The sequence below is a fragment of the Pelophylax lessonae genome (genome assembly GCF_965119305.1).
Source record: "Pelophylax lessonae genome assembly, chromosome: 1".
NCBI classification, from domain to species: Eukaryota; Metazoa; Chordata; class Amphibia; order Anura; family Ranidae; genus Pelophylax; species Pelophylax lessonae.
Window position 1 is genome coordinate 64721128 of NC_138768.1, and position 13542 is coordinate 64734669.

At 43.6% G+C, this 13542-nt stretch overlaps 1 protein-coding gene across 1 annotated transcript in view; it reads right to left on the bottom strand.

Moving 5' to 3' along the window:
• The window catches only part of LOC309561466 (phospholipid-transporting ATPase IC-like), a 160088-nt gene that overhangs the window by 57846 nt on the left and 88700 nt on the right, over positions 1-13542 (bottom strand). The window contains exons 8-9 of the mRNA XM_082265404.1: positions 13397-13467; positions 9150-9232 (exon numbers count right to left, since the gene is read on the bottom strand). Coding sequence (XP_082121530.1) covers positions 9150-9232; positions 13397-13467 — 154 coding nt within the window. The remainder of the gene's footprint in view (positions 1-9149; positions 9233-13396; positions 13468-13542) is intronic.

Consider the following 13542-nt stretch of genomic DNA (forward strand, 5'->3'; position numbering starts at 1 on the left):
AATCCCTGCCTACAAGGCTTTAAAAACAACCCCACATACTGTATTTAAAAGTCTATATTTTAATTTCTCCTTTAAACTTTTAAAACAAGCCGAGCTGCACATGGCTGACGTGTTGCAGGAACATTTGTCTCGCCTCAGTGGTTATCCAGAAGCACAAAAAGGTAAATGACCGGGACTGGAGGACTTGCAGGTTACCTTCCAAGCTTTCTTAATGGAGGGGAGTAATGAAAACTGGATTCCCTTCACCTAAACTCTGATAAAAGGCTCAACTCACTAAACTAGAACGTGGGCATTCTTTCCAGAGGAAAGGATATTTGAAAAAAAAAAAATCATTATTTTAGCTGTTCATAGACAGCTGAGCTCTCATCTAGGACAACGTGCAGTACAGATCGCTCTGCTGTCATCCTGCTCTCTTTCTGGGGTGACTTTCCTCCCTGACTCAGACTACATTTGGCTGTGGTTCAGTATTCCTACACATTAATGACCTGGTCAGCAGTCACACTGTTCATACCTCTGCATTCCTTCACACTCAACGGATTAACACATTGTTTCCAATATTATTTGTCATTGAATTTTTAAAAGGAACGCAGAAAAAAAAAGAAAGTATATTATATATATATATATATATATATATATATATATATATATATATATATATACACACACACACACTATATATATATATACACACACACACACACACACACACACACACACACATACACTATATATACAGGTCCTTCTAAAAAAATTAGCATATTGTGATAAAGTTCTTTAATTTTCTGTAATGTACTTATAAACATTAGACTTTCATATATTTTAGATTCATTACACACAACTGAAGTAGTGCAAGCCTTTTATTGTTATTAATATTGATGGTTTTGGCATACAGCTTATGAAAAACCAAAATTCCTATCTCAAAAAATTTGCATATTTCATCTGACCAATAAAAAAAAAAAAATGGATTTTTGTAAGATCTTACCGTAAAATTCTTTTCTTTTAAGCTCATTGACAGACGTAGTCCTCGTTGATTCAACACACTCGGGTTATGCTGCCCTCTACAGGAGTAGGACTAGACAGGAAAGAAAACACTCTGGCCACACCCTAGGGGCAGTCCCAGAGGGTATATCCTCTCTCTCTCTGCTACAGCAAATCAGTTATGTCACAAAGCAGTGTTTAGAGAATTTAACCCAACCCAACTCAAAATAGAGGGGCGGGTACTACGTCTGTCAATGAGCTTAAGAGAAAAGGATTTTACGGTAAGATTTTACAAAAATCCATTTTTCTCTGTCGCTCATTGACAGACGTAGTCCTCGATTCAACACACTCGGGACGTCCCAAAGCAGTACCACAAATGAGGGGTGGGAAAATGGAAATTAAATCCAATCTAGAAGGCCCAATCGGTGCCAACTAGAAGTCTTCAATGCTCAATCAAAGATGAGACTCAACAGAAAAAAACCCTCGAGGTAGACCACCGGTCTCCTCAAATTGCGGCCTGCAAAACCTTGCGGCCAAATGAGGCATCCGCTGATGCCATCACATCAATCTTATAAAATTTTGTAAAGGTATGTTCCGACAACAAGGTGGCCGCCTTACATACCTGGACCACTGACGCCGGATGGCGAAAGGCCCAGGAAGTACTGAGCGCTCGAGTGGAGTGCGCCCTAACAGGGAACGGAGGACTCCGACCCTTAATAGAATAAGCCTGTACCACCGTCTGTCTAATCCATTTGGAGATAGTCGTGGCAGATGCAGGCAACCCCTTTCTGGGGCCATCCGTGATCACAAAAAGTGAATCCGTCTTACGGAACGATTCCGTAGCTTTCAGTTATACCCTGATTGCCCGAACCACATCCAAGGAATGCAACGCATGTTCCCGATGATGATCGGGCTGAGGACACAAGGAAGGTAGTACAATATCTTCATTCAGACGAAAATCTGAAACCACCTTTGGAAGAAAGGATGGCTTAGGATGAAGAACTACCTTATCCCTATGAATCACTAAGTATGGGGACTGGCATGACAATGCAGCCAGTTCTGACACCCTGCGTGCAGAAGTGATAGCCACTAAGAAGGCTACCTTCTGGGATAAAGTCAGCAAGGGAATCTCCCTGATGTTTTCAAAGGGAGGTTTCTGCAGAACCGACAAAACCAAATTAAGATCCCAAGGCGGTAAGGGCGCGCGGACTGGTGGAGCCAGGTGCCGCACCCCTGGATTAAATTCCGCACCAAGGATTTTGTAGCCAAAGGCTTCTGAAAGAAGATTGCTAATGCTGAAGCCTGACCCTTGATGGTGCTCAAGGCTAGTTTCTGCTCAACCCCCTTTTGCAGAAAGGCCAATATTCGGGTCACCGAATAGGTACGTGGAGGAATTCCTAACGATTCGCCCCACGCGATAGAAGTCTTCCATGTGCGATAATAGACCTTGCTGGAAGTCGCTTTCCTTGCCTTAATTAGAGTAGGAACAACTGAAGCTGACAAACCTCTGTCCTTCAGTACCTGGGTCTCAATGGCCAGGCCATTAAAACCAGCGACTGTAAAGCACGATGGGAGATCGGTCCTTGAGACCGCAGACACTCTCTGAGAAGAAGTTCCCAAGGAACGTCCGCGACTAGCATGTCCAAGTCGGCCAGACCGGCTTGAAGAGGCCATCCTAGAATTTCCAGGACAACTGGTGCTGACTGGATCCGAACCAGGCTGCCCTAGAGCTATCTGGCCCCGGCCATCCGACAAAGTCTGATCGTTCTCTCTTCCCACACATTTATCAGACACCTGATTCCTATCAGGAGTGGTGATTTTTCCTGGTTGAACCACAGGGACCGAAGTCACCCGGCTAGAGGCTCCTTGGTCTGTCTGTTCAACCGGATCCCATTCTTGTGGGGAACTGAGGCTAATCTTTGGAAAAGGTAAAGAAAATGATCTGTTCAGGGAACGGTAACTACCGCTCCCTGTAGTACTTAGATGTTGGAAGGGAAGAATCGCACCGGTAGTGTTCAATGCTCGATCTAATGCCCTGAATACCGGTGAAGACGTCCCCCCACCCTCAAGCCGGGTGGGGGCGCACCTTCAGGTTGTGTAATCCTTTGCTTCAGGTTTGGCTGAGTCGGTCTTTTGTCTGTCCGACCAGCCCTTCTTGAACCCTCCTGGAGGAGTCTTGCCCTTCCCGCTTGCTCCAGCTGAGCGAACGAACCCTTTATGGGCGGTAAAGAAAGGTCCCCGCTTGTTACGAGGTCCTTTAGCTTTAGCAGCCTGTGGCAAAAAAGTGCTTTTGCCCCCAGTGGCATCCTTAATGATCTCATCTAGGGTGGCCCCAAATAGGCGATTCCCCTGAAAGGGGAGATTCGTCAAGGTCTTTTTGGAACCTAGGTCCGCTGACCAGCATTTTAACCACAGCTCACGTCTGAAGATTACCGCTGACATAGATGCATGCCCTAATAGGGGGGTAGCATCCAAGGCTGCATCACAGATAAACTGTAGTCCTTGTATAATCTGTTCCATCAAATCAGTTGTTGCCAGGGGGATATCTTTCCCCTTCAGGTCCTGGCGCACCAATCTCGCCCATTCCGTAATGTCTGAGACACTAAACCAATGACAATTACTGGTCTAAAGGCTGACCCTATCAGGGAAAAGATAGTGCGGGACTCCGCTTCTTCTTTCCGTTCCACCGGATCCTTAAAGGAAGAAGCGTCCTCCACCGGAATAACTGTGGCTTTATTCAGTCTGGAAATAGGTGGATCCACCACTGGTGGTACCGTCCATTTCTTAATGAGGGATTCCTCAAACGGATAGCGTCTAGCAATGCGCTTGGAAATAGTAAAGGTACGCTTAGAATGCTCCCATTCTTCTTTAATTTTATTACCAAAACACTTGGGTACAGGAAAAACCTTCACCGTTTTGGTGGGTTTGTTAGTACCAAAAGGGAATCTCTGTTTCAGTTGCCTCTGCCGGTAAAACCTCAAGTCTTAAGGTTTCCCGAACCGCCACAACTAGTGCATCCACCAATGCTTCTTCCTGAATTATGGCGGAAGCATGAACGTCCTCCTCACTGTCTGAGGGAACTTTACCTGAGACAACAGCCCCTGCAGAGGGACCTGCAGCTGCAGTGACCATCTCAGAATCTGAATCTGAAGTATCAGATGATATAGGGGTAGGCGGGGGTCGCTTTCTTGACCCCCGTTCCTGACAGGCCGTCTCCACCCGAGCCACCAAAGACTCCAAAACTGCTGTAAATGCATCCATACTCTGTGCACCGGCGGGTCCCGCGGCCCCCTCGAGGGAAACAGGTGGGGGTACCTGTGTGGCAGGGTCCATGATAATTCCAGATGATACCCGGAAAAAATCAATTTGCCAAAAAAAAAATAAAACCACTTTTTTCTCTTTTTTTTTTTTTTCAGACCCCCAGCGCCACAAAGCCCCTCAGTGTACCTGCTTAGGCTATAGAGCAAGAGAGAGAGAGAGATAGACCCCAGGGCTCACCACTTGATGCTCAGAGTTTCAACTGCAACTTGTCTCAGCACTGTCTAGAGCAGACAGGAAGTCTCTTGGCTGGCTTCCCGGGAAGAAAGGAGGCGGCTCCGCCCCTCTGCACGCCTTCCGGCGCCTCCCCTAGCTCCACGAGGTGTTTGAGTCACCTCAAACATGGCCGCCCCCATGCTGGAGACACAAGGCTACACCAAAATGGCGGCCTCGTGCGATCTACCAGACAATGGCGGCGGCCTGCACAGAATAGCGGCATGTCTGCAGAAGGATCTTGGCCTCACAACCCTTCACCCTCATGGTGGTCAGCGTGGTCGGCAGTACCGGACCCTGGCGGGCCGTATGCGGTCCGTGGCCGTCGGGAGGCATCTGTTTAGCTGGAGGAATGATCTGGAATGCAGTATACATATATATAGACATCGCCTTGTGGCTTCTGACAGGTAGGATACTTTATACTATCACAGTACAGTTCTAGTACTGCCACTGACTTCATCATTTTAACATCTTTGCAATTAGATTGTCAGCTCCCAAACCAAGCCTCCTGGCTTTTTGTTCACAAAAATCACACTCAAACAGGGGGATCTGTGACATGTTATAGGATAGAGGGAAGACCCATCCTTACCATTACAGCGAGGGGCCCGTGTTCACAAGACCCGTCAGGGGGAAAGGGGGAACATACTACTCACCATACCGGAACCAGGCGGGCGCCAACTCCTGACAGTACCCCTCTCCACCGAGGTGGGAGGGCTGTCGACCAGTACGGACGCCGTGACTCATGGTCTTAGGCGTTTCGGCGAGACGTTTAACTCGCAGGGTCAGTCCCCGTCCAGTGGGACTATGTCGCGGCCGACCCAGCGCGGAGCTATGGCCTGCACGCGCTCGTAGGCTGAACTGGGGTGACCACTGGATCTCAACATCCAGCCCGTCGCCCAGTTCAGCTTTCTTGCTTGAAGATCTCACAGGAACACTGGAGAAAAAAAGCGGTCTAAAAAATCTTTTCTAAGAAAAAAATCCTGCCAGGACCGAAGATCCCAGCAAGGTATCTAGGTCCTTACTCCTAACTAGACAGAAAAAAAATGATTTGCTGTAGCAGAGAGAGAGAGAGAGAGGATATACCCTCTGGGACTGCCCCTAGGGTGTGGCCAGAGTGTTTTCTTTCCTGTCTAGTCCTACTCCTGTAGAGGGCAGCATAACCCGAGTGTGTTGAATCAACGAGGACTACGTCTGTCAATGAGCGACAGAGAAAGTGTTTTTAATACAAAAAAAGTCAACCTTCAAATAGTTATGCTCCGTTATGCACTGAATACTTGGTCGGGAATCCTTTTGCAGAAATGACTGCTTCAATGCGGCGTGGCATGGAAGCAATCAGCCTGTGGCACTGCTGAGGTGTTATGGAGGCCCAGGATGCTTCGATAGCGGCCTTGAGCTCATCCAGAGTGTTGGGTCTGGCGTCTCTCAACTTTCTCTTCACAACATCCCACAGATGCTCTATGGGGTTCAGGTCAGGAGAGTTGGCAGGCCAATTGAGCACAGTAATACCATGGTCAGTAAACCATTTACCAGTGGTTTTGGCACTGTGAGCAGGTGCCAGGTCGTGCTGAAAAATGAAATCTTCATCTCCATAAAGCTTTTCAGCAGATGGAAGCATGAAGTGCTCCAAAATCTCCTGATAGCTAGCTGCATTGACCCTGCCCTTGATAAAACACAGTGGACCAACACCAGCAGCTGACATGGCACCCCAGACCATCACTGACTGTGGGTACTTGACACTGGACTTCAGGCATTTTGGCATTTCCCTCTCCCCAGTCTTCCTCCAGACTCTGGCACCTTGATTTCTGAATGGACATGCAAAATTTGCTTTCATCCAAAAAAGTACTTTGGACCACTGAGCAACAGTCCAGTGCTGCTTCTCTGTAGCCCAGGTCAGGCGCTTCTGCCGCTGTTTCTGGTTCAAAAGTGGCTTGACCTGGGGAATGCGGCACCTGTAGCCCATTTTCTGCACACGCCTGTACACGGTGGCTCTAGATGTTTCTACGCCAGACTCAGTCCACTGCTTCCGCAGGTCCCCCAAGATCTGGAATCGGTCCTTCTCCACAATCTTCCTCAGGGTCCGGTCACCTCTTCTCATTGTGCAGCGTTTTCTGCCACACTTTTTCCTTCCCACAGACTTCCCACTGAGGTGCCTTGATACAGCACTCTGGGAACAGCCTATTCGTTCAGAAATTTCTTTCTGTGTCTTACCCTCTTGTTTGAGGGTGTCAATGATGGCCTTCTGGACAGCAGTCAGGTCGGCAGTCTTACCCATGATTGCGGTTTTGAGTAATGAACCAGGCTGGGAGTTATTAAAAGCCTCAGGAATCTTTTGCAGGTGTTTAGAGTTAATTAGTTGATTCAGATGATTAGGTTAATAGCTCGTTTAGAGAACCTTTTCATGATATGCAAATTTTTTGAGATAGGAATTTTGGTTTTTCATGAGCTGTGTGCCAAAATCATCAATATTAAAACAATAAAAGGCTTACACTACTTCAGTTGTGTGTAATGAATCTAAAATATATGAAAGTCTAATGTTTATCAGTACATTACAGAAAATAATGAACTTTATCACAATATGCTAATTTTTTGAGAAGGACCTGTGTGTGTATATATATATATATATATATATATATATATATACACACACACACACACACACACACACACACACACACACACACACACACACACACACACACATACTTTTACTTCACAGTATATAATAATATACACCCATTTATCAATTTTTTATTTGATGCTCCTTGCAAGCTGCATAAAACCTGATACACACAATGAGAATATCGGAAGAATGATCATCCATTTTTTTTTTTTTATTTTGCATGCTAATCTTTTATCGAAAACCGATAGGTTACTTACAGACATGGGAGTAAGTCACACATGTGCAAGTCTCAAGTTACTGTGGCGAAAAGCAAGCAAGTCAAGTCATTTATTTCGCTCAAGTCCCAAATCAAGTCAAAATACTGATCTACCCCAATTTTCACCTTTAAATCAGTTAAAAGTCAGTGGTCAGGAAAGATTTTGTTTTATTTTTAACATTAACAAAACTGCTTAGTGCTTTTTTCTTGGCATATTAAAGAATCACTTTGAATGCCCAAACAGCTCAAAATCCTTCGTCCGTTCATGTGTCAACACCACAGTCACTAAAAACATGCTAAGTATTTCCATTGTTAAACAGCCAGTGTCCTAAAAATCAGAACACACTGAGGTGTTTTAAGTGACTGCGGTGTCAGAAACATACCAGGCACATTCATTTTGCTTTAACACATCTTGAGAAAATGCAAATATTTAATAACTTTAAAAAGTAAAGTCATTTCGAGTCATATGTCTCAAGTCAAAGTCAAGTCTCAAGTCATGAATACCAAGTCAAAGTCAAGTCAAGTCTTTTATTCATTTTAGTCAAGCAAGTCTCAAGTCCTCAAACTGGTGACTTAAGTCTGACTTAAGTCAAGTCATGTGACTAGAGTTCCCCACCTCTGGTTACTTAAGTTGTGAAAATGAAGACCGAATACAACTTCGGAAGTGATGTAATGTATTGTAGTGTAGTGTACAATAACATGCGTGGCCTTGGTCACAATTTTTTTTGTAGAAATACTATACCAATTACACAAAAAATTGTTCATTCTGTTATCACACGAGAACATTTTTCATGTGTGTCCCTTTGATCAGCTCTCAAAAGCTGTGTACTAATTATCAGAATATTGAATGATCACTCCGAATGGGTTTTTTTTCCATCTGATCATCGTATTTACGGGTCCTTAAATGCCTGCATTAAAGCCCATTGAAGTTTCTCACCTGCATATCCCTTTATAGTCCTTTATCCCCATATTGTGATTTGCTTACAAGTGTAAAAGGTCTTTTTTTTTTTTTTTTTTTTTTTTTTTAAACGCCAACATTTTAGCAATAACTCCTTTGCATAGTACAACAATTAATTCCTTCTTCATAAAAAAAAACCAAAAAAAAAAAAAAACGCAAACACTGACATTTTCTGACATTATGCGACAATATCCACCCTACTCCTGTGTGTGCCTCTTCCCCGAACTTCCTTTTGGGGAATGCTACTAGTATGCTCAGTGCCATTAGATTATATGTCCCATCATGCCCTGGAATGGAACATGGGGCCACTAGAAAGGAGGCCAGCCTAAACTGGATTAAAATTCAACTTTAACAAAAAAAGTGGCATTAACTGAAGGCTCAAGTCTTGACATCTGCAAGAGCAATTTCCAAAAAAAAACAAAAAAAACAAAAACTTGAATATCATTTTTAAACAACTGAAGTGAAAATGTTGTTTCCTTGTTTCTCCTAGCACTCTGTGCTATAAGAGCCAAGGAACAACCACAGTAGCCAGCACAAGTATCCTGATACAAGGACTTGTATTGCAGAGAAGGGGTGTGTCTGACCAGGTCTGTTACTTATAGCTGATTACCGAATACACTGAGTCAAGGTCTACAGTCATATTTGGACACCAAGCACAACTGCTGGAGCAGGAAAGTGGTGGTAGGATTAGCAAAACACAGGCAGATATTAAAAGGTCTATCAGAAATAATATCTATTTTATTGGCTGCAGTAGGTAGCGACATGTTGCAGGTCACCATTGCATTGTCTAAGCTCAGAAGACTTACCATCAAAATCAGCCAGCGACTTCTCATCCTGCAGAAGCTTGTCAGTCACTTCAAGAGACATTCTGAACTTCAGATTTGTTTCTCTAAAATACAATAAATGAGCTGCCTTATATTACACTGTGATCAATGGTTTATAATTCTAAAAGCATTGAAGTGCAAAAAGGTATGGGAGGACAGTATTAGGACTGATGCATAAAAGGTATGGGAGGACAGTATTAGGACTGATGCATAAAAGGTATGGGAGGACAGTATTAGGGCTGATGCATACAGGTATGGGAGGACAGTATTAGGACTGATGCATAAAAAGGTATGGGAGGACAGTATTAGGACTGATGCATAAAAGGTATGGGAGGACAGTATTAGGGCTGATGCATACAGGTATGGGAGGACAGTATTAGGGCTGATGCATAAAGGTATGGGAGGACAGTATTAGGACTGATGCATACAGGTATGGGAGGACAGTGTTAGGACTGATGCATAAAAGGTATGGGAGGACAGTATTAGGACTGATGCATAAAAGGTATGGGAGGACAGTATTAGGACTGATGCATAAAAGGTAGGGGAGGACAGTATTAGGACTGATGCATAAAAGGTATGGGAGGACAGTATTAGGACTGATGCATACAGGTATGGGAGGACAGTATTAGGGCTGATGCATACAGGTATGGGAGGACAGTATTAGGGCTGATGCATACAGGTATAGGAGGACAGTATTAGGGCTGATGCATAAAAGGTATGGGAGGACAGTATTAGGGCTGATGCATAAAAGGTATGGGAGGACAGTATTAGGGCTGATGCATACAGGTATGGGAGGACAGTATTAGGGCTGATGCATACAGGTATAGGAGGACAGTATTAGGGCTGATGCATACAGGTATGGGAGGACATTATTAGGGCTGATGCATAAAGGTATGGGAGGACAGTATTAGGGCTGATGCATACAGGTATGGGAGGACAGTATTAGGGCTGATGCATAAAAGGTATGGGAGGACAGTATTAGGGCTGATGCATACAGGTATGGGAGGACAGTATTAGGGCTGATGCATACAGGTATGGGAGGACAGTATTAGGGCTGATGCATACAGTATGGGAGGACAGTATTAGGGCTGATGCATAAAAGGTATGGGAGGACAGTATTAGGGCTGATGCATACAGGTATGGAAGGACAGTATTAGGGCTGATGCATAAAAGGTATGGGAGGACAGTATTAGGGCTGATGCATACAGGTATAGGAGGACAGTATTAGGACTGATGCATACAGGTATAGGAGGACAGTATTAGGACTAATGCATAAAGGCAATAAAAGATGACCAAAGGTCAACCTGGGTGCTGATGTGATGGTACAAAGAGAAGATTGGGTGAGGCATCCATCTCTAAACACAGGGACAAGTCTAAAGGTCTATGCGAAGGACAAAAATCACTCTTTCATGGAGAAAAGATTGGAACATTTAACTGCTTTTGTACAGCGCTTTGAAAGTATTCATACCACTTGAAATTTTTCAAATTTTTGTCATGTTAAACCAAAAAACATAAATGCGTTTTTATTGGGATTTTTTGTGATAGACCAACACAAAGTGGAACATAATTGTGAAATTGAAGGAAATTTTTTTTTTTTTATAATTTTTACAAATAAATATCTGAAAAGTATGGCATGAATTTGTATTCAGCCCCCTTTACTCTGATACTCCTAATTAAAATCTATTGGAACCAATTACCTCCAGAAGTAACCTAAGTTTTTTGTTTGTTTTTTTCAAAACAATTGCGTTGTGCAAATACCGTGTGACATAAAAATTGCAACAATCACCATTTCCTAGGGTCTTTGCTAGAAAAAAAAATGTATAATGTTTGGGGGTTCTAGCAAAAAATACTGGTTTAAACTTGTAAACAAAAAGTGCCAGAAAAAGCCTGGTCTTAAAGTGGTTACGTTTTAACAAAAAAAATGGAAGCCGTTTGGTTTCTATGCAAAGCAGCAATAGATTTTCCACTCTCCAGTTTTAGTAAATCAACCCCATATCTTTCAAAATGTTAAAGGACTATCAAGCTCCAGCTTGTGCTAATGAAACTGCCGACTTCAAGAACTGATGCTGACCTCAGGCTCACCCACTCGGTCTCCTTTTTGTTCCATTACTAGAATCAGCAGCCTCACTGACCAATGAAATAAACTTCAGTTCCTTAACCTAGTAGGTATTTCTACAATGGGACACCTTGGCTTTTAGGGCTCTTCAGGTTCTCTACAAAGTATGCGTTTGAATATGCTGCTGACAGTCAGTGGCTAAACTTTTTTATTCAAAAAAATGTACACTTTTATAGAAACTGGAAATATGGTAGTTGCCATTGTTTACATTATATCAAAGATGCAAGCTCCTGAACGATCATCCTTATCCTTTCTCCACCACTTGGTGACTTGGAAGAAGCAGGTGTATAACAAACATTGGGTCTTGCACCTTAAACAATTCAGCAGTGGTGGCTTCCATATTTTTATCTTAAATGGTTCCTTTTATCATTGGGATAAAATCAGAATGATACCCAACAGAGCAGGTGGGGGCCACACAAGGAGGATAGACAAACTATTCACATACAGTGCCTTGCGAAAGTATTCGGCCCCCTTGAACTTTGCAACCTTTTGCCACATTTCAGGCTTCAAACATAAAGATATAAAACTGAATTTTTGTGAAGAATCAACAACAAGTGGGACACAATCATGAAGTGGAACAAAATTTATTGGATATTTCAAACTTCTTTAACAAGTAAAAAACTGAAAAATTAGGCGTGCAAAATTATTCAGCCCCCTTAAGTTAATACTTTGTAGCTCCACCTTTTGCTGCGATTACAGCTGTAAGTCGCTTGGGGTATGTCTCTATCAGTTTTGCACATTGAGATACTGAAATTTTTGCCCATTCCTCTTTGCAAAACAGCTCGAGCTCAGTGAGGTTGGATGGAGAGCGTTTGTGAACAGCAGTTTTCAGTTCTTTCCACAGATTCTCGATTGGATTCAGGTCTGGACTTTGACTTGGCCATTCTAACACCTGGATATGTTTATTTGTGAACCATTCCATTGTAGATTTTGCTTTAGGTTTTGGATCATTGTCTTGTTGGAAGACAAATCTCCGTCCCAGTCTCAGGTCTTTTGCAGACTCCATCAGGGTTTCTTCCAGAATGGTCCTGTATTTGGCTCCATCTATCTTCCCATCAATTTTAACCATGTTCCCTGTCCCTGCTGAATAAAAGCAGGCCCAAACCATGATTCTGCCACCACCATGTTTGACAGTGGGGATGGTGTGTTCAGGGTGATGGAAATTTCAGTCTCTCGATGTGCAAAACTGATAGAGACATACCCCAAGCGACATACAGCTGTAATTGCAGCAAAAGGTGGCGCTACAAAGTATTAAAGCGGAGTTCCGGGCACAAAAACTATATATTTTTTTTGTGCCCCTCCGCTAGGTATGCCGCACCTGAAAAGAAATTGGATAGTTATTTTTTTTTTTTTTGTTTACTTACCTTGCAATTGAAGATCGAAGATACTCACCTCAGAGTACTTCCTCCCTCGGAGCCGCGGCTCACCCCGTCACTTCCTGCCTCGCTATGATTCCTGGGAGCTGAACGTCACAGCTCCCAGGAATCAATGCGAAGGCACCGGCCCCGCTCGTCATTTCCGGGCGACGCCGCATTCCCCTGCTAAACAGCTTCTGGGCATGCCCAGAAGCTGTGGAGGAATGCGGCGCCGCGCCGGAAGTGACGAGAGGGGCTGGTGCGGCGCATTCTGGGACAAGAAGACGCGGAAGAAGACACAGAAGAGGACCGCGCCGGCTTCAGCTGCCCACAAGAGAGATTGAAACGCTGTGGAAGAAATTTTATAAGTAAATATTTCTTCTAAAAGGTAAGTGTGAACCGGGACAGATCAGAGGATAGCCATTGTGGAATGTGCTAGCCCTGACTGTCCCGGGGGTATGATTATTAAAAAATGACATCTGTGCCCGGAACTCCGCTTTAACTTAGGGGGACTGAATCATTTTGCACACCCAATTTTTCAGTTTTTTATTTGTTAAAAAAGTTTGAAATATCCAATAAATTTCTTTCCACTTCATGATTGTGTCCCACTTGTTGATTCTTCAAAAAAAATTAGTTTTATATCTTTATGTTTGAAGCCTGAAATGTGGCAAAGGGTCACAAAGTTCAAGGGGGCTGAATACTTTTGCAAGGCACTGTATATGCCTATGAAGACACAACATTTGATAAAACATCCGTACCCATCCAGTTCTGCTGTCTCTACATAACACAAGCTGTTTGGCTCGGAGCTGGACAGAAGCAGCACATCCGCCTAAGGAAAGGAGAAAACAAACAGTTGGTTATTTGATAGGGTTTATCAAGTGATGGTTCAATGCTTAAAAGCATG